This window comes from Oxyura jamaicensis, chromosome 3, assembly GCF_011077185.1.
Source record: "Oxyura jamaicensis isolate SHBP4307 breed ruddy duck chromosome 3, BPBGC_Ojam_1.0, whole genome shotgun sequence".
In the NCBI taxonomy this organism is placed as follows: Eukaryota; Metazoa; Chordata; class Aves; order Anseriformes; family Anatidae; genus Oxyura; species Oxyura jamaicensis.
In genome coordinates, this window is record NC_048895.1 from 61,697,969 (window position 1) to 61,720,131 (window position 22,163).

Here is a 22,163-nt window from a genome sequence, read left to right on the forward strand (position 1 = left end):
TATACAGATGTAACAAAATGCAGAGGATTTTTCTCCAAAGAGTATACTCCAGTGGATATATTATCCAGTTTAATATTTAGATATCTAAGCTTATATCTTTTCTGGTCAGTAACACATTGCATCAACTTGTAAAACTGCTACATGTGTGACAGAAGTTCCTTCTTAAATGTCATTGTATATGACTGCTTGCTGCTGTCTAGCAGTTTTAAATTTCTGGCAATTACTATTGAGCTCAGTTCAGCATTGACTGGGGTTTTGGTTATTAAGTCTCCTGACAAAATTTATGAAATAGCAATAAAGGAATTGTCATATTAAACACCTCTGGCCTACCTGTTTCTTTATCCTGTCACTGAGTTAGCGGTTAGCATGTGCTTCAAAGAACAGCACAAGAAATATTGTAATGATGTGGATTTCCTACAGGAAAATTTCCTTTCCAACCCTGACCAGGTATTGGTAGGCTTACATCCTGAAGTATGAGGGTTTAGGGATAAGCATGCAAGCCAAAGGGAATTCTACATAATTCTTTAAAATAATGTTGTGATAATCCAAGCAAGTGAAATCAACCAGTTTTCCATTATCCACAGGTTTTACTGATCTGCAACAAAGTGTTCTCTTTACAATATCATGCTGAATTGTTGCTATTTTTGTGAAAAAGAATACTTCATTATTCTTGGTGGGTAGTTTTTAATTTTTGCCTTGTAAGAGAAACTTTTCAAGCTTTACCTGAGTGATCTGTACTTACAAGTGCTGAAGCTAGAGATGGCGTTGGAGGAGGTGGGGAGGCTTTATCAGGAGGTGTTCCTGGTTTTTCTTTCTCCCCATCTGGCTCAGGTTGGATCAGGACTGTTGAGTGGATTGGTTTATCTTCATCCTCAGGTGGCCTAACGTCTGGTTCTAGAGAGGGACATTGGCCAATATCTGCATTTTCAAAGGACACGGATTGAGCAAAGTCCATGGGGCTGAGAACACACAAAGAAATCAAGGTTTGTCATTAGTTTTTCTGCTTCTTTACCACCCGTTTTTACAAAACAGCTAAGTAATTTCACTTTGTGTCACGTGACACAACAGCCAGGATTTATCCCATCTGTTTTAGGTACTGAAGTGAGACATTTAAATTAGAAGTGATAGTCACAGTTGGCTTTCCTTCCTACAATCAGTGTAGATAGACAGGCACCCTAATTGGCAAGCTTTGCTTGTCTGTGTAGGCTGAATCACATTGTGGGGCTGTCCTTCTCTCTGCTGTACACTGATGGAGTGTGGGGTGATGAGATCCTAATTTAAGTTCTTGAGTTATGTGAAAGAAAGATTAATGTGAAGATTTTCTGTCGTGATTTTACTTTATTCACTGTACCTTTTCTTTCTACTTAACTGTTCCTTCCAAATTACTGCAGAAGGCACTTTCCACAAAGCAAATGAATTTCCGCGGTGGTTCTCAGAATCTTGGAGATCAGCATTACTTAAAATAGCACCCCATACATACTTATCACTGAGGCAAGTGCTACTGCAATGTTTCTGTTGATTTCCCTGGTCTATTTTATGGTTAAATAGACAGATGTTGTCTTGTCTGTAAAACACCTAATTAATTGCATGTCCTATGGAGTGCATGTTGCAGACAAGAAAGCAAGGTCGTATTAAGAAAATAGAATATGTTTTAGGGCTTGCTGCTATTATGATTCATTGCAAAAATGAAAGCCAAGGCAGTTAACCAGACCTTTTTAACCAGACATTTATTGCCATTCATACAACTTACGCGGCATTGATGACGAGATTCCATATGCAGCCCTCAAATGCTGGTATGTTTCTGAGAGGTGCAATCTGAAACTGAGAAGAAATGCCCCCCACAAAGAGTTTCCTAACAGAGATGGGCTGGTCTGTTGGCAATCTCTGAGTCTGGCCTTTGTCTTCATCTACTTGAACAGTAAACATCCTGTGAAAAACATTTAAAAGCAAAAAATAGATATTTTACTCCAGCTATTGCCTGTATTAAAATCACCATTTTGCAGGCCCCATTTACTCCTGCGCCAGCTATAACACTGAGTGAACCCAAATTATGTAATTAGCTGCTCACATTAAATGAATGTTAACCCCTGGAAGGTTTTCAGCTACTGCTGAGCTTCCTTGGTGGTACTGTAACAGAGCTCAGCAAAACTGTGCTGTGGAGAGGCAATAATATCAGTCTTTGGTTGAACAGGAAGAAGTGGTTTGTAGTGTAGCACTGACATGGTGGGAGCCAAGTCTGCTGTACTGCATTATAAATATAGTCCTCAGCAGGATAGAAATAGCATGGGGTCGCATTTTGTTTGGCTTCTTATTTCCTAGTTTGTACCAGCTATCTTCTTGCAGGTGGACAATGCTGCAGACTGCTCTGATTGCAAGAATCAACTGCAGGTACAGTACACTTTTTAAAAGATCTAGTGATGTGTGTTTCTCTCTCTCTCTTTTTTTCTTTTTTTTTTCTTCCCTGGGGGAGGTGGCAGAGCAGAAGAATTGTTCATCACACTCTGATGCAAGTGCTATAATTCAGTCTCATTGGTAACGCATATGTTACAAGTTAAAAGATACAAAGCTTTCCCCCAGAAGACACTGTTAAGGGCCTACCACAGAAGAAAGTAAAATATACATCCTGCAGGCCTCAGATGCACAGCCACACTGGCTGATCAAGCCAATCCAAGAAATGAATGAAAGAAAAAACAGGAAAGGTGTAAAATGGTGATGGCAAATATTGTTCCGGTAAAGGCCAGAATTCAAATGTGAGAGAAAAGCTCACTGCTCTTGCCTGTCAAACCTACTGAGATGCAAATGTTGCAGGTTTGTACCACATTTACAAGGAAACCTTGTAAAAGGAACAGAAAGTGAAAAAATACTCTTCCAAGCCACACAATGTGTATACTAGGAAAGCAGTGTTAATGTAAGGTCTGTGGAACCGAGGGACAATAGATAATTTTGATGGCTGACATACAAAATGAGGTAGCAATGAAATAAAATAAATAAATAAATAAATAAAATTAACTGCTGCACTGCTGCCTTTGAAATAACTTACAATTGAAGGATGAAAAATCTTTAACTTTTGAGCAAATCCAGCTCAAGGTGAGCTGAGTCAAAAAGGATAGATGAGAACTTCATATTTTTGAAGGTGAATTATGCTACTGGGCATAATTTCTTTATGTTGTTTGACTGTATTTAATAGAGTTTAGCCAGGAGAGAATCAAGACCACAAAGAAGATGCATCTGTATCTATAAACTTTGATATGATCTATCAAGTGCAGCTTTAATTTAAAATTTGTTACAGTTGTGGTCAAGAGAAAATAAATACCAGGACCTAACTATTCAAGCACCTTTGACTAAAATTAGATATCTAAATCCAGGTTGTGTATCTATAAGTAAGTAGCTTGATTTTTCAGAAGTACTCTTTATCCCTAAGTCATAGCAAAAAAATCAGTTCTTGGTAGATAACCTCACTTCTTTTCTACTGCAAAATGATACTGAACTCTTATATTCTCCCTTAAAATAATACAAATGTTAGATAGAAACCAAGTATTTAAAAAGTTCATTGAAAAGGGGCCTATTTTCATACGTGAAATGCTTTTTTTTTTTTTTTTTTTTTTTTAGACAAGTCCTAGACAGAACTGGATAGGCATTTAAGCACCTAAATTAAATAACTGACATACTGCATGCAAATTTTCCAGTTTCCTGAAAAATACGGATACATTCATTTGATCTAGAAAGCTGTAGAGTAAGAAAGTGGTTCATTCTTTTGGAGGGTTGCAGGAAGTGGGTATTAAAAGCCCTGTCTTTGAGGAGAATCTCTAGGATTTCCCCTAGATCTCTCAGCAGTGGAAACAGAGAGGGATTTCTCTGGGGTCAGTTCAGAGCTACAGACTAATTTATGTTCTGTGAAGTGTCCTGAAGAAGATACTTCTCTTCACTGCCTTCAGAGCAAGTGTAGGGAAATTAGCCTGTCAAGACTCGAGTTATCCTTTGTGCTGCTGCATGTTATCCACTGCTACTGATTGTCAACTTCTTCGTCAGCACTCATACATTTCATCTCATCTTTAACCATTACCATAGTAAACATTTTGGCACCAAGCAGAACCATACAATGATGTGCATTAGTCCTCAAACAGTATCCTATAATTACTGTGGAAGAGAAAGCAAATAGTTTGTAATTATATGGACAATTAGATGTCTGAAGAGTTTTCAGATGACAGCCCTCATATTTAATCAAATAAAGCTTGAGCTCATGATGAGCAAAGGAGGGGGTTAGTCTTAATTTATATCCTTTCCTTTCCATTTAACTTACAGAAACTGCAAAGTTCAGACAATTTGTTTTGTAACAGAGCTACTTTAAAAAAATGGAGGGTGCATCTAACAAGCATCATCACTGGATGGCATTGTACAGCCATTGTGTCTTGTACTTTCATGGGTCAAGCCACTGTACTTGCTATAGCAGTGATGAAAAGAACTTTCTTTGTTCTTTAGAGCTTATTATAATTACTGGATAATTGTTTTCTGTCACAGCAGCCCATAATGTTTTGCGTAATGCCGTCATCCATTTCCAAAATAATTCTTTCTCCCAAAGAATTTGCAGTTTTACCTCTAACTAGACAACAAAGCCGGGGGGAGAAAAACTTTCTGAAGGCATTATTTACAAGATTCTTTAAAATGACACAAAAGAAATTGAGACAGAAAATTCTACTGACAAAGGACAAAGCAAAGCAAAGCAGGTCATAGAGAACACAGGAGGATACCTGGGAAATAGACAGAGCGGAGTTTTAGAAAAGGCAGCTTCAGTGTGATGGGGCATGAAGAGTAAAGCCTAGTATTCAGCATGCTTGGATAAGCCTGTTCAATTAATCTACCACATTTTGTAACATGCTGGATGTCACATCTTCTTTCTAATTTCTTTTTAACAAAGCAAGACAGAACAGCATTGTACATAGTGCACTAATCCACTGAAAGTTTGTACAGTAAATGCCCACAAACCCTGCTTGGAACTAGGGTGATTTCAGGCAATAAATAATACTGACTATTACAGTAGTGCTGTTTCTAATCACTTCCTCAATGATGAAGGGGTAATGAGCATTTCTTACGATAGCTGAGAAAGAGTAAAGGAAACTAATTGAAATTCTGTTAAAACAACATGGTCTGAGAAGGTGTGCAATGGCTTTCCAGCTGTAAGAAAGACTGTTGATTACCTGGGACTGTGGACCTTCACTGTTTTAACATTTTATCCAGGCAACACTGTACATCCGCCAGCACATGGCATCTCAAAACAGTTACAGGCCACTACGCTGTTGCTGTTATTTTTTTTTTGAAAATGGCCTTTCTCTACACATTTCCAAAAGGTCCCTCACTGCACCACAGTGGCATTTTTGATGTACAGATTAGATTAATAAAATGTAGTTGCCAAGCATCAGGAGGTTAAAGATGCCAGTTCAGACAAATGCAGGTCTTTGGAGAAACAGGCTGGTAACCTATGAAAGCACATATACATTGCTATACAGAATAATAAGCACTGTCAAGAACTGATTTCTGAAAATTTTTGCATAAGGAGGCACATTCTTTGCCTCAGTGGAAGCATTTGAGTGGATTGCTAATGACATTGGTGCATTTGTTTTGTTGAATTGTACTGTACTGTACTGCATGCTGTAGCACCTCCAGGTTATTTGTTACCCTTTAGCTCTTTCTATCCTCACAGAGTGTGCTCTGCCATCATGAAACTCTCCAGCTTCTGGTTTGATGGTGATTCTGTGTGGGTCTCGTGTTCCGGTGGAGATATGTACTTCCAGTCGACCTCTGTTCAGGAACACTGCGTAGTACGCCTGCAACATATACATTGTTACATGAAGGTAAGGTACATTTGGAAAGAAACAATTTCACTTATTTTTACTTTAGTATATATGTTTTATTTTCTTATGCTGGCTTTTATATTGTTCACTGATAGTGTAGTTGCAGTTCTGCTGCTTTTGCCACATTCAGGCTCTATAGTACTTTTATAATGAAGAGTGGGTGAAATAAAGTCATGCTGGAAAGACTCAACAAAAAAATTGACTCTGTGCATACCTATTTGCAGGGAAGCAAAGAGACTTCTAACCTAAATTTCTCCTAAATTTTGCCATTCCAAGGCCTGGTCTTAAACCTATCAAGCCCTGAACAGGTTTGGCCTCAGTGTGAGTTCTGCAATTGGAGGGCTGGCAAATGATGCTTGTAGTTACTCTAGCAACCAATATCATGTTGTAGCAGATATCAAGATCTAACCTACAGTTACTATAGCAATGAGTGTTATGCTCACTTGTGTGACCTGAAGAGCTAAGCAATGACAAATGTGCCCCTACAATGGAGTCAATGCGATGTGGGTGAGCCATTATAATGTGTTGTTCCTGGAGTGTGTTGCTTCAGGTCACCAAGGGCTTTGTCCCAAAACAGGTGTGAAGGAGAACAATGAAATATCATTTCCCAAAAGAAAGCAGCAAATATTTTTTTGCTTATCTTTGTTGTAGTATGTCTACCTATTAAGTTTTTAATTATTCAGGACTTGAATAATTTCTAACTGCAGATATATCCTCTGAATAAATAGTCTCTATCTTCTTCAGAAAGGGAGAGGAGGAGAGGTTGGAGCACTCTTAAATCATAAATCCCACAACAAGGAACTTATCTTTCACTGCTCTTACCTTCCCTGCCCACACCCCCCCCCCCCCCCCCCCCAATGAGGAGTGGTCCTCATTGGAGCCTACGTGAACACAAATGAGATGTTTCCAGGCACAAAGAGTGCAGAAGTAGTCCTCAGAATGAGGGCTAGCATTCTCAAATATTTATGTTTGATTTTAAAAAAAAAAGAACAACATGAAATATCTATATCATAGAAAAACAATACATTTTTTAGCAGGAAGCAATGGATGTTCAGATATGATTCCTTAAGAGAAAACAGTTGCTTCAATAAAATAATAAAAAAACACAATTCTGAGCCCCTATCATGTTTTCCATCAGATGAAGGATAATATTAGAATAAGTTATTCCCTGTCACTGAATTTTAACTTAAGAATAAACATGACAGTGCCTTGGAACAAAACGGAGTGGCAAATGTTAATGTCATGGGTTTCCTTTATCTTTTGCTAGGTTTTTCATACCTGTCCAGTCTGTCTGCGCTTTCTCCTCGGAGGGGGAGCTTTCCTCCCAGTGTACCTGCGTTTTCTCCTCGGGGGGACAACTGTGCCACTTGTACCAAACAAGATGATCCCAGAATCATTCTTTGTGCTGAAGGAGAGATTGATTTCTATGCCCAAGTCAAAGGAGACAGGCTGCAGTTCCACAAAACCAGGTTTGGGGAAGCTAACTGTATAAATGTTCTGCAGAAAGGAGAGGACAGGAAAGTGCATGAGTAGGATTAAAAGCAGAGTATGAACACACAGAAAGCTTCATTAACTAAGATAATAAACTATGTAAATATAACTAGTGTGAGAGATGGAAAGTAATAATAAACATTAAGCAATTTACTTTTCAAAGTGTTGTGAAAACATGAATTTACCTGTTTATATCTGGTGCATTAGGATATTTCTGGAATTCTTGGTTACAGGAATACAAAGTTCCAGTCCAATTTCAGAATATCCTCCCATATTAAAACTATCTGCTCAGGTGTTTTTTTTTTTTTTTTTAATATGCATGTTTTCCATAGAGTTAATATAGTGAGATTTTGCTTTTAAATCAGTACAATTGATAGCAACACAAACTAGATTCTATTTTTCAAACTTGCCTAGAAAATATTTTCTATTAATGAGTCATTACTGCCTCATTATTATTGCTTCACTAAGAAGCATTGCTTTCTGAATGACTCAGGCTCGTAAATGAAGCACCCCTTGCTCATGGCCCAACTCTTTGGACATTTCTAGCTATAAGCACAGTTTAAAGGGTAGAGTATTTCATCAAAACAAAAATTTGTGTATATTCATGAAGACTTTGTGTAATTTCTGAAAAAAATATAGAAAAAAAAAAGATTTTTCTAAAATAACTAACCGTTTTGTTCAGTACAGTAAAACTGTTTTCAGATATAAAGATAAAAGACTATGACAGATAAAATCTTTGTTGATGTTTAACTTCCTCTGAAATCCCAAGGCATTTACATAGCTTATTATATCCAGCCTTTTTTTAAAAAAAATATTTTTAATGCTTTTACTTCACTTATTTTTAATTAACCTACATATCTTGTTTTAATGACAATACTTTATTTAATTCACCAACAAAATGTTTAATCTAATTAGATTTCAAACTCAGAAACCTCAAGAGTTAAAAAAAAAAATCACAAAAAACAAAGTTCTAAGTTTCACAGCAACAGAAGAAAATGAATACGACAATCCTTCTCTCCCATTCAGGAAATAATCTATAATAAATGGAAATAAATACCAACTTCTAAAGATTTTTTATTTTCTGAACTCAAATTACTAATACTTAAAGGAATTTGAGCAATATTACTAAGATTTAAAGGAATTTGAGCAATCTGGTTGTTTACAGTTTAGCTTTACCACAAACCTAAAAGATTAAAAATGGCCATCTCAAGACATATCCATCTAGTCTACACCTTATCTGAGAGTCCTATTATTGCATTCTTTTTGTTCTGATGAAGGTAGAAGTGATGAATACAGCAAAAGTGGTTATTTGTCTTTACTTTGTCCTGGCCAAGTTCCAGTTACTGTTCAAAGGAAATTAGCAGTGTTTTGGAGAAAATAGTTGCAGAGCATCAAGTAAACAGCAAATACTTGAGATTTACTGTACTGTTATCTGATATGCAGCTCTAGAACACATATATTCTTGCAAAATTATCTTAAACAGCATATGTTTCCAGGAAAGAAATAAAAAGTATGAATCGGGTGACAACTGTCACCTGATTTTTTTATTTTTTTATTTTATTTTTTTATTTTTATATAGTCTCTTTGTTTCCATAGAAAATTACTATATTCTTTCCCAAATTTTGAATCAGGATTCTACGACTTTTATATGAACCAGAAGTCTGTTAATTAGAAGCAGCAACAGTTGAAAATAATTGGACTTGAACAGTATTCAAAGTTAAAATAATAACACTAATATTGTACATTCTGAGTGATCAGTAAGAAATGTCCCTACAACTTCAATGGTATCTTGTAGCAATAAGTGTTCTACATTTTCTACCCTGAATGTGACTTTGTTTCAGTTACCCTGAGGCTCTCCATGGCTTTCAAAGTCACTCATTCTGTAGAGAATGATTTTGTAATAAGCACCTTCTAAAAAACACTTTTAAATCCTTGAATTTTACGTGCATATTTTTTTAAATGTTTTTGCAATATTCTTAGTGCCTAATTCTATCCTCATTAACGTCAATAGCTCCCATTTCAGTCAGCTGAAACAAAGCTGATAAACATAGCAGAAAATCCTATTTTTTTTTTTGAGATAGTTGTATCACAACATGTCTAGGGATACTGTCCAAGAAGTCAGGATCTGGAAAACTGATCTACTTTCCAATCAGACTAATTAATCTTTCTTTCTCTTAAATAGTTCTGATGTTCAGGTTAGATCTCTGTATTTTTTCTGAATATACACTATACATTAAAAATGTTCTGCCATAAACAGAAAACATTTATGCCCTTTAAGACCAAAATACATTAAAGTCAGACTAACCTCTAGCGTGCATCCTTTTGTTAAACCAACAAAATCAGGACTACTCAAAATATTATATGGTGTCCTTGAAATTTCAATCTCTTTGAGGCAACCTGTGTATTTCTTTAAGTTCACTTCAGGCCTAAAAAAAATCAAAAGTACAATTTAGTTTCAAGACCAGACTTTAGCAAGCACACAGGCAGCTAAACGCAAACACATGCACTTTGAGATGCACAGATGCTTGATTTTTATTTTTAAATACATACATAAACACAAATGAATACATCTTGCCTTCTGCCACCTATCAGTACATAACGCACTCATCACGCAACAAAGGTGTAACAGGAGATTCATCTCCTTTTGGCAATAGACCTCTTTTCTGTCTTTTTTTTTTTTTTTTTTTTTTTTTTGTAAAGGAGTGTTGTCACTTTTGGTGACAGTGAGCTATGAAATAAGTATTTGTTCTTTAGGAAAAGAAGAAAGATGCAAGCTGGAAAATCATAACAATAAGCAAAAACCTTGACTGGAAGACAGATGTTTCATTCATCTTTATGCATGCTAGATCTTAATGAAAAAGGAACTTTTACAGCATATAAATATTTATGAAGTATTTGCCAAAGATTGAAAAATCAATTGATATTTTCAGTGCTTTGGGAATCCTTTATGGTCACATGGACTAACATTTGATTTCTTTATATTTTATATTCCCAGTATATTTCCTATGAAAACAGCTGCATGTTTATTTTAAACATAGTAATACACTTGACTTTCTCAGGCAGTTAAAGAAAACGAAACACTTGAGTTTGTTATAGACCCCAACTACCCATTCAAGACTTGAAATACTAGAGCAGAATTACAAAGTTCCAGGTTTTGACTCATCAGCTGGAAGCCTGAAGAAAGGAGAAACCCCCTGAAAGTTACACTAAAGATACTTGAATTTAAAAATATAACTTGCATATTCCAATCCTGGCAACAGCAGAGAGAGGCCCTAGTTGCTGGCAAGATCTGAACCAGGTTTGCAAGAAGAAAAGCCTTATAAAGGCAATTCAGAAAAAAAAAATGTTGCCATTCATACCATGGAAACTAAATCCCAAAGGAAAATCACTAGTTAATTCACTCACAGACTTACAGTCACCCATGAGTGTTGCCAGTTTAGTAGAATTTCTGAATAACGTGAGCAACTCAAAGAAAGAAAAATGAATTTTGTAAAATATATAAAGAGTTAAAACCGCAGGGGAAAAAACAAAAACAAAAACAAACAGACAAAAAACACACCAAAACCCCACCACTCAACTCCCTGCAAGGAAAGAAAAACTTTTTAAGAATGTTAATTACAAAATAAAACCATTTTGCGTAGATACTGTTTAGCTGCATATTTTGGTACCAAAAGCCATTATTTGCATTATAGCCATCCTAGCAAGCGCAATGTATTCTCTGGCAAATTTGCATCCTCTATGTAACTTAAAGTAACCATCTGGCTTGCTAAAATAATCCTTATTCTATTTACAATCATGTAGTTACTATCATCTTTCGTTTTTGATTTTCCTGGCTCTTGCCCAGCTCTTTTAGAGACTCATTTACCAGCAGCAGAACCCTTTTGTCGTGTCCTGTCAACAGTGCGCATACTCTCCTGTCATTGTCATCCATAACCTCTTCATATTCCTCCGCCCTCTTGTCCTTTCCAATTACAGACTGCCCTCGTGCTCTCTGGTTACAGGCAGTTGCTGCTATCTTACTAACTCATATGAACCCTAAGGCCTTGTAAACATTTAACTCTTGCTTGATGTTTTCTTAATGAACTTTCTAAGTTCATTCAGATCTTAGAAAATTATTGGGCTTTTTTTTTTTTTTTTTTTTTTCCCCCAAAATAGTATCAGTTTCAAGTCAACATGAGTATTGTTGTACAATACTCATGTAAAGGAGTATTGAAAGAAGAAATAATCTCTTTAGTTGTTTTTAAAAGAGTGGGTCTCTTGGATCACGGTGGGGAAGTTACATTTTTCTAATTCAACCTGTGAATTAAGCTGCAAAACAGAGTCAAGTTCAGTTCACATCTGAAAGCTCAAAGCAAAACTGGAAGCAAATTGCTGCTGCAAACTGAAAACACTGTAACAAATAAGTGACATCTCCCGTCTTCTCTCCAGTTCTTATAGAAGTGGCAAATTTCACCAAAGTCTGCACCTAGGTTTCATAGCCATCTCAGGAATTAATTCACAACCCTGGAGTTCATTGCACCTTGCCTGACCCTGGACTACGCTGTTCTTAGAGACTAGAGAACTTAACCAAACTTGGAAATACAGCTTGTTGTAGCTTTGCTTGCAATGCATTCCGATGTAATAAACAAACACAGCTGAATTAAGCAGCTGTGTGAAGAAAATAAAAGTTGATTGTGTAGGTGTGGGCACAGCATGTAACATGACAGCGTTAAGCACTTGGAAGCAGCTTTGCTTGTTGCAGCAGGAGCAACTCACTGAATTAACAGCCTTAGCGTAACAGCTGGTCTAAATACTACCCACACGCTGCTTCTGCATTGCCGCTTGTGCTTTCAAGCTGCACTTACTAGACACATGCAAATCATGCAAGTAATCTGATTATCTTTACCTTGCTTTCATACTAGGATGAGAGAGAAAGAAAAAAATATCAAAATTACATTCATTATAGCAAATGATACTTATTAACAAGGTTCAAAATATTTCACTGTGAAGCAGATATACAAACAACACATAATGGATGGTGAGTTTCTATACACACTACTAGGCTGTCATAATTAATCGGATTACTCTGCAAACAGATACTTCAAAATGTAGTACATCAGAAAGCTTTTATAATTTGTTGCTGTACTTGGTCGTGAGTAAAAAGCAAATCACGTAAAAGAATTTGCAGAACTGACACAACCTGATAATTACAAAGTCAGATGCTAAACCTCAGCATATATTGTTTGCAGTAGTATTGTTTGCTTTGCTTTAATCCCCTTTTCACTATTTTTGACTCTAATTTACCTTAACATTCATCTTGCACCAATGACTGATTTGCCTCCAGCTGAAGGCAAAATGGTTACCAGAGGTCCAGGTAGCTGGTGTACACTGGTTTTGAGTGACCACAAAGGATTTGTTGAAATATAATTGCTCTAGATATTTTATAATATGCTGGTGTGATTTCACAATTACACAACACAGTGATAAATTTCAAGAGTAAAATAGCTTAGATCTTTTTATTGTTGGATGATTTAACACCAGAGGTCAGTTTTAACCTAATAAATTAACAAATGTGTCCATTCCGTTAGTTACTGAACAGCCTGTGGACTAATCACACCAATTTCTTGCACACAAGACAACTTTAACACTGTCATTATGCCATGTAGCTAAAGCTGACATAGATTAATGGGCTTGTTTCTGTGTTGCTCATCTGTTCATTGTAGCACAGAATTCTCTTGTTCTTGTCATTGCAAAACTGCTGAATATTCATTTAAGCCTTAAGTAAGCTCTTTGGTCTATTTAAAACCATGTAATAAAAACACTAAATTCAAGAGTCTGTTATCCAGTTACTTTATTATATTAAAATTTAAGTTTATCAATAATCATATGCAATGCTTTAAAATATATATAACAGGAACTTTAACGGAGTAAGAAATTCAGGGTCAGGCTTCTGAAGTGAAAAGGTTGACATATTTCATTCTACTTATATTACATATATCAAAGGAAATTTAATTTGTCTAGGAATGTACATCTACAAATATTTTTAAGTAACTTCTAAACACAGTATTTTTAGATGTATTTAAACTATAGTGACCTGGGTTATGAAGACATGCATGCCCATTTGACAGTAATTCCACAAGGAGCAGTTTGTAGTTCAGTTTTCTACTCATGCACTAAACACTTGTGTTTAATTTTAAGTAAAACACTTGTGATTAATTTTGCAGAGGTATGGAGGTGTTTCTGTATGATTAGTCACAAATTCTATTCATCATTTAAGAAAATAGACTTAGAGAAAGTCAGCTACACCATGTCTCTGAACAGCATCAGAAAGCTGTACAGCACCATTACAACAATTCACTTTGTATTTGTATAATGTGAACTGTGACCAACATTGAAATGTGCAAGTGAAGTTTTGGTCTGGTGTGGTAATGTAGACTACATAGGGAATCTACCATTCACTTACTGCAAATGAGTTCAATAAATGGATACAGACAATAGGATTATACTTCATTTACCTTCCTTTCCCAAAGGTAAAAAAAAAAAAAAAAAAAAAAAAAAAGTGGTTTGAGCCACGTTACCTTAAGTTTCTAAGGGTTGGCAATCCACCAAAATATATTTTCTCATGTCCTTTTAAGTTGAGCCCAGAGTGGCTGCCTGTAGAAGTTGTTGCTATAGTCTCTTCTTCATTGGTGTCTATGTCTACGATCGATATGTTAGCTGGAAGGGATTTGAGATTAGTTTCAAAAATCAGACACAAACAGTGACGTCAATGTAAGAAACCACAGAGAAAATACTGGGAAGATTCCGAGATGAAGGGAGAAGCAAGGAGTTTTTTTTTTTTTTCTTCCTTTTTTTTTTTTTTTTCCCTGTTAAAACACTGGGTTACTGGGTTTCCAAACTGTCAGTTATGGACCAGGGGAGACCCACACTTTTCTGAAGAGATGTAGCAATTCTGTATGCTTTTATATATTCTCCAAACCAGTTTCAATTTGGTGTGTTCTCTGTGTCATGTAATTTAGAGCTAACATTTCAGGACAAACTCAAGACAGAAGAGATCATTTTACATTTAATTTGTGGTTTCAGTCTGAAGGTTGACACTTGAGCATATTTTTTTTTTGGAGTAAAAGTTTGTTAAGGATTATCATGATGTGCCTAAGAGACTGGCAATCAGTCACTCTAAACAATTTTCAGCCCAAAGTAGTCAATTGCTGTCATGTCTAATCTCAGTCTGGATTCACTGATGAACTGCATAAAAATATCCTATTTAAATACTTGTTCCATCCAAGTTTTCAATGTGTGGATTAATACAGAATTTAAGTTTCATTGAGAGAGACATGACACACTGAAAAGTGCTCTGTAGCCCCCAAGGAAGAAGGGAACATTATTCCTCAGAGATGCAAAGAGAGTTCTTTCCTTTATTCCTTGCTCATTTCCTTCCTTCCTTCCTTCCTTCCTTCCTTCCTTCCTTCCTTCCTTCCTTCCTTCCTTCCTTCCTTCCTCCCTTCCTCCCTCCCTCCCTCCCTCCCTTCCTTCCTCCCTCCCTCCCTCCCTCCCTCCCTTCTCTTTCCCCCAGACACTTAAATGCAAGAAATTACTTCTAATATACAGGTGAGTCCCTTGTAGAAGCAGCTAATAAATAAATGTCTAAATAAATGACTAAATAAATGTCCTTTAAAGAGAGAAGGAATGTAGAAAACCTGAAACGAAACTATTCATTTTTTTCAGGAATGAAAGAGAATTGAATGGAGGATAGACTTCTTTGCTGTGCCTTACTGTAAATAGACTAAGAATAATTTTCTATACCTGTATCTTCTATAAAAACATGTGATGTGTTTGAATGGTATGAAGAAACTACAATTATGTGACATTGTATTTTATCTAAATGTATGTTTTGAGCTAAGCATGGTCTAAGATAATTGGATATAAATAAGGTGCAGCAAATCTAGAGGTGAGAGCTTTGAGTTGTTCTGACCAGTTGCCCAGCTCTCAAGTCCACTTCATCTAAATGACAAGAGTGAGTCTGTATTTGAGATGCGAAGGTCAGGTGGAGAGCTGGCACTGAAGAGGTCAGAGAAGGAAAAGCATATTTAAGGGGCTCTTGGTGACTCAGAAGATTCAGAAGGCACAGAGACTTTAGCACATGAAGGCACTGGGTGCCACAGAAGTCTGTTGTAAATGGCTGCTGTGCTTGTCTGCTGAGATACTGTACTATCAGCTTTTAATGCATTGCTTTTAAAAGAGTTTTGGGATATGCTGAGTATGAAAGGACTGTACAGCAAAAAAGCTATTGCTGTCCTAACAAAAATCATGCAGGTTTGTTTTATTATTTTGAACAACATCAGGGAACTGATGGAAAAGCTTCTTTATCTCCCCACTCAGGAGCTTTTTGGAATGCAATTTACACAGCTGTAAAGCAGAATTATGCATGAAAAATAAGCTACCTGTTTCAAAAGAATATCATAAAGGGCCTGTTTGACACTGTAAACACTCGGATGCAGACCAACACACCTGTAATCTAAGTAAAATAAGTTGCTAAACCGCTAGAATTTCATAATTTCACCAATTTTGTACATTGTTTTCCGCGTAATTAGATGGTTCTGTACGAGATAGGTAACTGGGAAGCTCATGGTGTTAACACCACAGGAACTCACCTTGCTTCTGAATTCTTGACAGGGTGAAAGATTTCCATCTGCCGTCATTATGATTTTGGTTGCTGATAACAGAAGCTGTACCTGAACCCAGATCATAGCTGACTTTTACATGGCCATCACTGAGTTCTACACTCATGAAATCCTTCTGTTAATGAAAGAGATTAGATATGTAAATTATGATTCTTGTTCATTTTGGTAAGAGGCTTATAACATTAAATACTTTCTTTTCTGAGTGATAATAAATGACTTTTTGCAAGCTTTTTAAAAAATCCACTTAATTGTTTACTGCCTAGGATTGTAGTGTATGAAAGTCTGCTGCAAGTTCTATTTTCCCCCTCTCCTTCCTCTTTGGATTGTTAATTTAAAGTTTTATTAATTCAGACGGAGTTTTGCTGGGATGTCTGCACTTTTAGTTTCTTAGATTGAGGACAGAAATATGCATTATAATTACCTGAAACTAATACTCAGTTTTGACTATATGTCTGTACTACAGATAGTATATTTACTATATATCTCAGCTAGAGTTAGAATTGATAGAAAACAGCAATAGTAAGGATGGTAAAACGGGCCTGTTTACCAAGGGTTTCCCAAGAGTAATCTGTACTGATGGAACCATACAGATCTATGAATTCTTTTTCTCATCAATCACTGATACCAATAGTTAATCAGTAACTGAAGATGGCTGACTGGAGCAATGGTATGCACCTCAACATCTACTGAAGATCTGGCAGGATACAAAGTGGAAAACAAATAGCCTGGGAACTGGATAGCATGAAAGGCATTAAGCAAATAATAGTGGAACTAGAACATGAGTGCATCAGAGGAATTTTGATTTAGAAGTTTAGTAATCATTCTACTCATGGCTAGTTCTACCTGTGTTCAGAGCTAGAGGGAATAGCAATACTTTACTATGTGCTGAATATTTGTGCAAAACTGAGAATAATGTTATGTATATGAACACAAATTTATGTTAAGAAGAAAAGAGTAAAATTTAACAAACACTGTATTTTTGATGCTTACATACTTTTACATGTTTATCCGTGCATCACTAGAAAGAGCATCCTCAATGTTTTCATATTGTGGGACCGTATCTTAAAAAATAAATTACATCAGGGACCCACTGACTTCCAGATCCCAGTGCTTTCCCACAAGTTCAACTAAATAATTTTTTAAATAGAAAAACTACCTAAATTAATAACAATCATACAAAATTATGTAAGTTATCTTAAATAATTATATTATACTTTCAATACTCAACCATAAAATTAATTATAAAAATGACATAAGTACTTCACTATAGTAATAAAATGTTATCTTTTAGTAAAGTTGGTCAGAGAAAATAAGGCAACACCCTCCTTGATAATTCCAGAAATTCTGATGATCTTCCCAAAACACAGGAATCTGAAATAAGACTGATTTACACAGACAGATTTTCTGTAAAACAGTGAGTGCTCAATAATTCTTCCAGACATCAGTGAGGACTGCTGTTCACAACTACTGGCCCATATGAAAAGAATAAGGAAAGGAGGATAAGAAAAGGACACTGTTCCCATTCAGTCTTACAAATCAGTCTAGATCAGAGATACTGAAACTGAGTTACTCCCAATTCACATGAGAATCCAGCTGGATGTTTTTATAACTTCTCCCATTATCCACACACATTTGATAATGCATATGAATTAAAATCCTAAGTACCTTTATTACTAATGTTTCTAGTCTCTAGGCACGATTTTTAAATCTCATGAAAAAATGTCATCAACATCATATCCTGTTTGTTGCACCATTCAGTTCCCCTTTAACACCACTCACAATAAAAACAAAGTTTTTCTGTAGATTAGGAGGACTTCCATCTAAGAGTTGTCTCTTTCCATATTCTCCCTCTCCCTGTTTCCTCTTATGATATCTTAAACTATAAAAGTATATCCGTAACTGGCAATGTCTGTACAGGTAAACATTTGGGATAAATGTATTAATCATTAATAATTTCAGAAAAGCTGGGATCTAACAACTGGATGTGCTCACAAGTCTGTTAACCCTAGGCAGCCAGCTTGCACACTGTAACATTGCCTGTCTTCACTTGGATATCAAACAGCATCATACCAGGACAGTGCTAGATTCAATTCCTATGTTTTCATACGATGAATTAAGCCATTGTAAAGATGGCACAAAATCTGTAAGGAGTGTGGAGGTTAATTGTTTGTTCTTACCAAGTCCTCAGTAGCAAGATACATCAGCAGGGCGTTGGATGAGAAGGTCCTGAATTTGAACATGACTGTGGAAATATTAGGGTTCCAGCGAATTGGGCGGCTCACCACTGCGTAGCTGTCACCATCAAACTGGACTGTCCCTTCACCATCTGCCACCTGTGGGCTGAAAAGGGGCAATTTCAACCAGTTTCCTTTGTCATGTGAGGTTAAAAGAGAAAAAAAGAAGTGTGGGGGAGAGAGGGGAAGGGAAATGGGAAGGAAAAGGGGGGCAAGGAGATATCTTTCGGGAGTCTTCTTGAACTTGGATTGATTTTACATCAAACCCACATTCTGACAAGTGAGGCTATAAGGTCAGCTCAGCTCACTAACTGTCCAACAAGAAAGCACTTCTGGGGCTGTCGTACATATCTTGTGGTCTGTAACAAGTCATTTTGCAATTCTCAGTATAAAATAGCATTTATGTAATAGGTCTTGGTTTTGTTACTGCTAGTGTCTTTACAACTTCTGGAGGGCCCCAGAGTGAAAACCCTGTAAAATGATTCATTGTTTACCCACAAACACTGCAAGAAGAGAAGCATCAGTCCCTCCACAGACTTTTGGCATTCTTGCCATTAAAGAGCAGAAAAAAATGAGGCTCTGAGATTAATATAATTTTTTACGATGGACTCTTGTCCATCTCTGTCACACAGATCAGACAGTTGCAAGACAGTAATCTTTCAGTTAATCAGAAACATAATTATAGTGAATTGAACAAGGGACCTACATGTGGGATACTGGCTACGGGTATGTTTTACATTTAACTTAATGCACATACAATGATGTTGAACGTAGCTCTCTTGCCCTACATTGCTTCATTTAACAGTAAGTTTTTGCAAATAGATTTTGCTGGAGAACTGGACTCTTTCTGATACTGGAACATTGGGATAAGGTAAAAGGGAGCTTTTAATACAGTTTTTCATGAATTTTAAGTCTACTATTCCTTCTATCAATCTTCCTCCCACTCACCCAGCTCCAAGCTAGTAGATCTACATTATCACTAATGAATGAGGAAATTAAATTTCTCTAGGGAACCTGCTTTCTCTACAGAACCTGCTTTGACAGAAGGTTTGGACCCGATGGTCTCTTGAGGTCCCTTCCAACCCCTACAATTCTGTGATTCTGTGAAATTTAGGAAGTGATCCACATGAAGTTCAGGTTCTCCACTACAGTTGTAGTTCTCCACTACAACTTGCTTGGAACTGAAATGCATATATCCATCATGATCCTTAAGTTTTGACCTAAGCATCAAGAGCCTACATTTGTAGTCATGGAAATCCTCTGATATTTCCAACATTGTTTCTGTTCACAAGTGGATTTTCCACCATTTCTAAAGAACTAAGACTTAGCAGGTTTTCAAACTAGGCTGCTTGTTTGAAAACTAGTCTACTCTTAACCTCTCTGACTGAGCCTACAGCTATTTTACTTAACACAGCACGAGCTCTATACGATATACTGACACTGTCAAATTCACTAAAATCAGGAGTATCTAAGAGGACAATGATGCTTCCATGCAATTGATTACTATGAAAGCCATAAACCAGGATGTGAGGGATGCAGAATTACTCTTCTTTACACAACAATTCCCAGAACTACACCATAGTGTCAGGTGGTGCCTCTGGATGGGGTTCCTCACCAGTGTAGCTTTTGATGATGAGACAAGGAACATTTCTGAGATTAGCTCAGTGGAAAATGGGAAGCAAGATGGGTCACAACTCTTCAAGGACAAGAACACATCGGAAAGGAAGTAACTTATTTTGTTGCAAAAATTCCTGAAAAGAGTTCTGAGCCTATCTTTATGTGACTCCTGGTCCTGTCCAGATGGGTCTTTTACCTACCTTACCTGGAACACAGGCCACTGACAGGACAGGATATCTGTTTCTCTTTTGAGAAAAGAAACAGTTTCCCCCTTTGGTGTCTCTACTCACTCACAGTGATGGCTGTGAAGGCCACTCTGAGGCGTCTGACCCTTCCCTGTGCTGCATGATATGCAGGCACATACACCACTGCTGCAAAATCCTATCCATATGCCAGACTCTGTCCCACAGTTGATCTCACACTCTCTCATGTTTTGACTAATCCTCGCCACTGGTTAGGTGGAGTCTTTGCATCACAGCACTGTTATACCATCTGAATTCTGTTAAGACACTGACCATACTACAACCCAAATCTGTTGCTTCACCACTTGATATAATTGCAATCTAACTTTGTAGTTCCTACAACTCTCAGCTTAGTGTACAGCTCATAGCTGTCCATGGGAACTTGATGGCTGCTGCAGAATTTCCTACTGCTTACAACAGACTGTAGCATCCCCACGGACAGGTTCACAAAGGACCATAAGAAGCAGTCAGTGCATTACCTACCTGACAGCACACCCTTTACAGTCTCCCTCTATATCCCTGAAATTCCACAGTCCTATGGGTTTGCTGTCTAGAAAGGTCTCACCCATGCAGCCAGTGAAAGTGGTGACTCTTACAGCATCTGACTTCTGCAACAGAAAACACAAACATCTTTAGAACTCAATGAAATGACCTACCATGACTAAAAGCATAACTAGTATGAAAGTCACAAATACCAGAAGATGCTTCTTACTATTTTAAATACTATGAGTAATATTTAATCTATTTAATCCTTTGGAACAATTGAACAGCTAAAACAGTAAATTTTGTTTCAGTCAGAACGGAAAAGTCCATTTATTTGAGACCCAGGGGACGGCCTATGCAGAATGATTCCTGGATAATGTGAAGCTTTCCTAGCTTCTACCTCACCATCTGCCTTCTGGCCTTTTGGAGAGCTGTCTGCTTGCAGTAGTCCCAGAGTAGAATCTTTTTGAGGTCTATCTGTATTTTGTTTATGACACCAAGCAAAGAGCTATGAGAAATCTTGACCACAGTACAATTAGCAAAATGTTCCTGTTGCGCTTCTCAAAAGCCTTGAAATTCAGCAGACCATCCAAGCTCAAAGACCGAATGTGGACTCAGCTGGCTACACCTGTAAAGGTCATGCTGAATTTTGGATGCTGAAAAACGTGCAGATGGCAAAGTGATTAAAACTTTTAACACATCAAAACTCATCAAGCCTGGGTCACACATGGGGGGTAACGCTTGTTTGATGATACTATGGTACTACATGGCAGTACACAAGTACTCACCTAAGAAAGATCTTTCTAAAAATACCTGGTTTCATTTAAATTTCATTTCATCAGTATGAACTGATTGAAAATCTATATATTTAGCTATTTGAGATAGACAAGCACCTGCTGTTTTCCACATGGCAATTATGAATATTAAGATCTTGCAAGAGAATATGAAGAAGTGCAACTTGAAAATATTCAAGCAAAACTATGACTCAAAAGACTTAAAGTGCTGTTGATATTTCCCAAGGTAATTTGGAAGGTTTTAATTAGTAACAAGTATGAACTTAATGTCACTTCTGAGAAAATCATGACATCTATGCATCATAGTCTTCTACTACTCAAGTCAAATGAAAGATGTTTTTAAAAACTGAAAATGAGCATTCTTTCAAAAAGGGCTGTAGCTGAAACTCTAAGGACAAATCTAATGTCTATCTGATCATGCTGCCCAAAACCCAATAATATGAAAAGATTTAAAAAATATCAGTGACCTTGACAAATGTCCAAAACATTCACAGTTTTAGAAAAGATTCTTAGTTTAACACCTAATTTTGTGAACTTGACAAATCTACCATATGATGACTAGTATTCAAAACCAACCAACCAACCAACCAAAAACAACAAACTGTTGGGACTGTTTAGCCTGGAGAAGAGGAGGCTCAGGGGTGACCTTATTGCACTCTACAGGTACCTCAAGGGAGGCTGTAGTGAGGTGGGGGTTGGTCTGTTCTACCACGTGCCTGGTGACAGGATGAGGGGGAATGGGCTAAAGTTGTGCCAGGGGAGGTTTAGGTTGGATATTAGGAAGAACTTCTTT

General features: G+C 36.9%; 1 protein-coding gene across 6 annotated transcripts in view; it reads right to left on the reverse strand.

Annotated features, from left to right (window-relative positions):
• LAMA2 (laminin subunit alpha 2) overlaps positions 1 to 22,163 on the reverse strand; it is a 390,777-nt gene that overhangs the window by 16,229 nt on the left and 352,385 nt on the right. For 4 of the 6 annotated variants that reach the window (XM_035321576.1, XM_035321575.1, XM_035321579.1 and 1 more), the window contains 10 exons: positions 20,577 to 20,701; positions 18,178 to 18,340; positions 15,971 to 16,115; positions 13,898 to 14,036; positions 12,226 to 12,237; positions 9,646 to 9,766; positions 7,128 to 7,346; positions 5,674 to 5,822; positions 1,751 to 1,927; positions 743 to 959 (listed from right to left, as the gene is read on the reverse strand). In XM_035321576.1, coding sequence (XP_035177467.1) covers positions 743 to 959; positions 1,751 to 1,927; positions 5,674 to 5,822; positions 7,128 to 7,346; positions 9,646 to 9,766; positions 12,226 to 12,237; positions 13,898 to 14,036; positions 15,971 to 16,115; positions 18,178 to 18,340; positions 20,577 to 20,701 — 1,467 coding nt within the window. The remainder of the gene's footprint in view (positions 1 to 742; positions 960 to 1,750; positions 1,928 to 5,673; positions 5,823 to 7,127; positions 7,347 to 9,645; positions 9,767 to 12,225; positions 12,238 to 13,897; positions 14,037 to 15,970; positions 16,116 to 18,177; positions 18,341 to 20,576; positions 20,702 to 22,163) is intronic. The other 2 variants (XM_035321577.1, XM_035321580.1) reach the window with 1 other exon arrangement.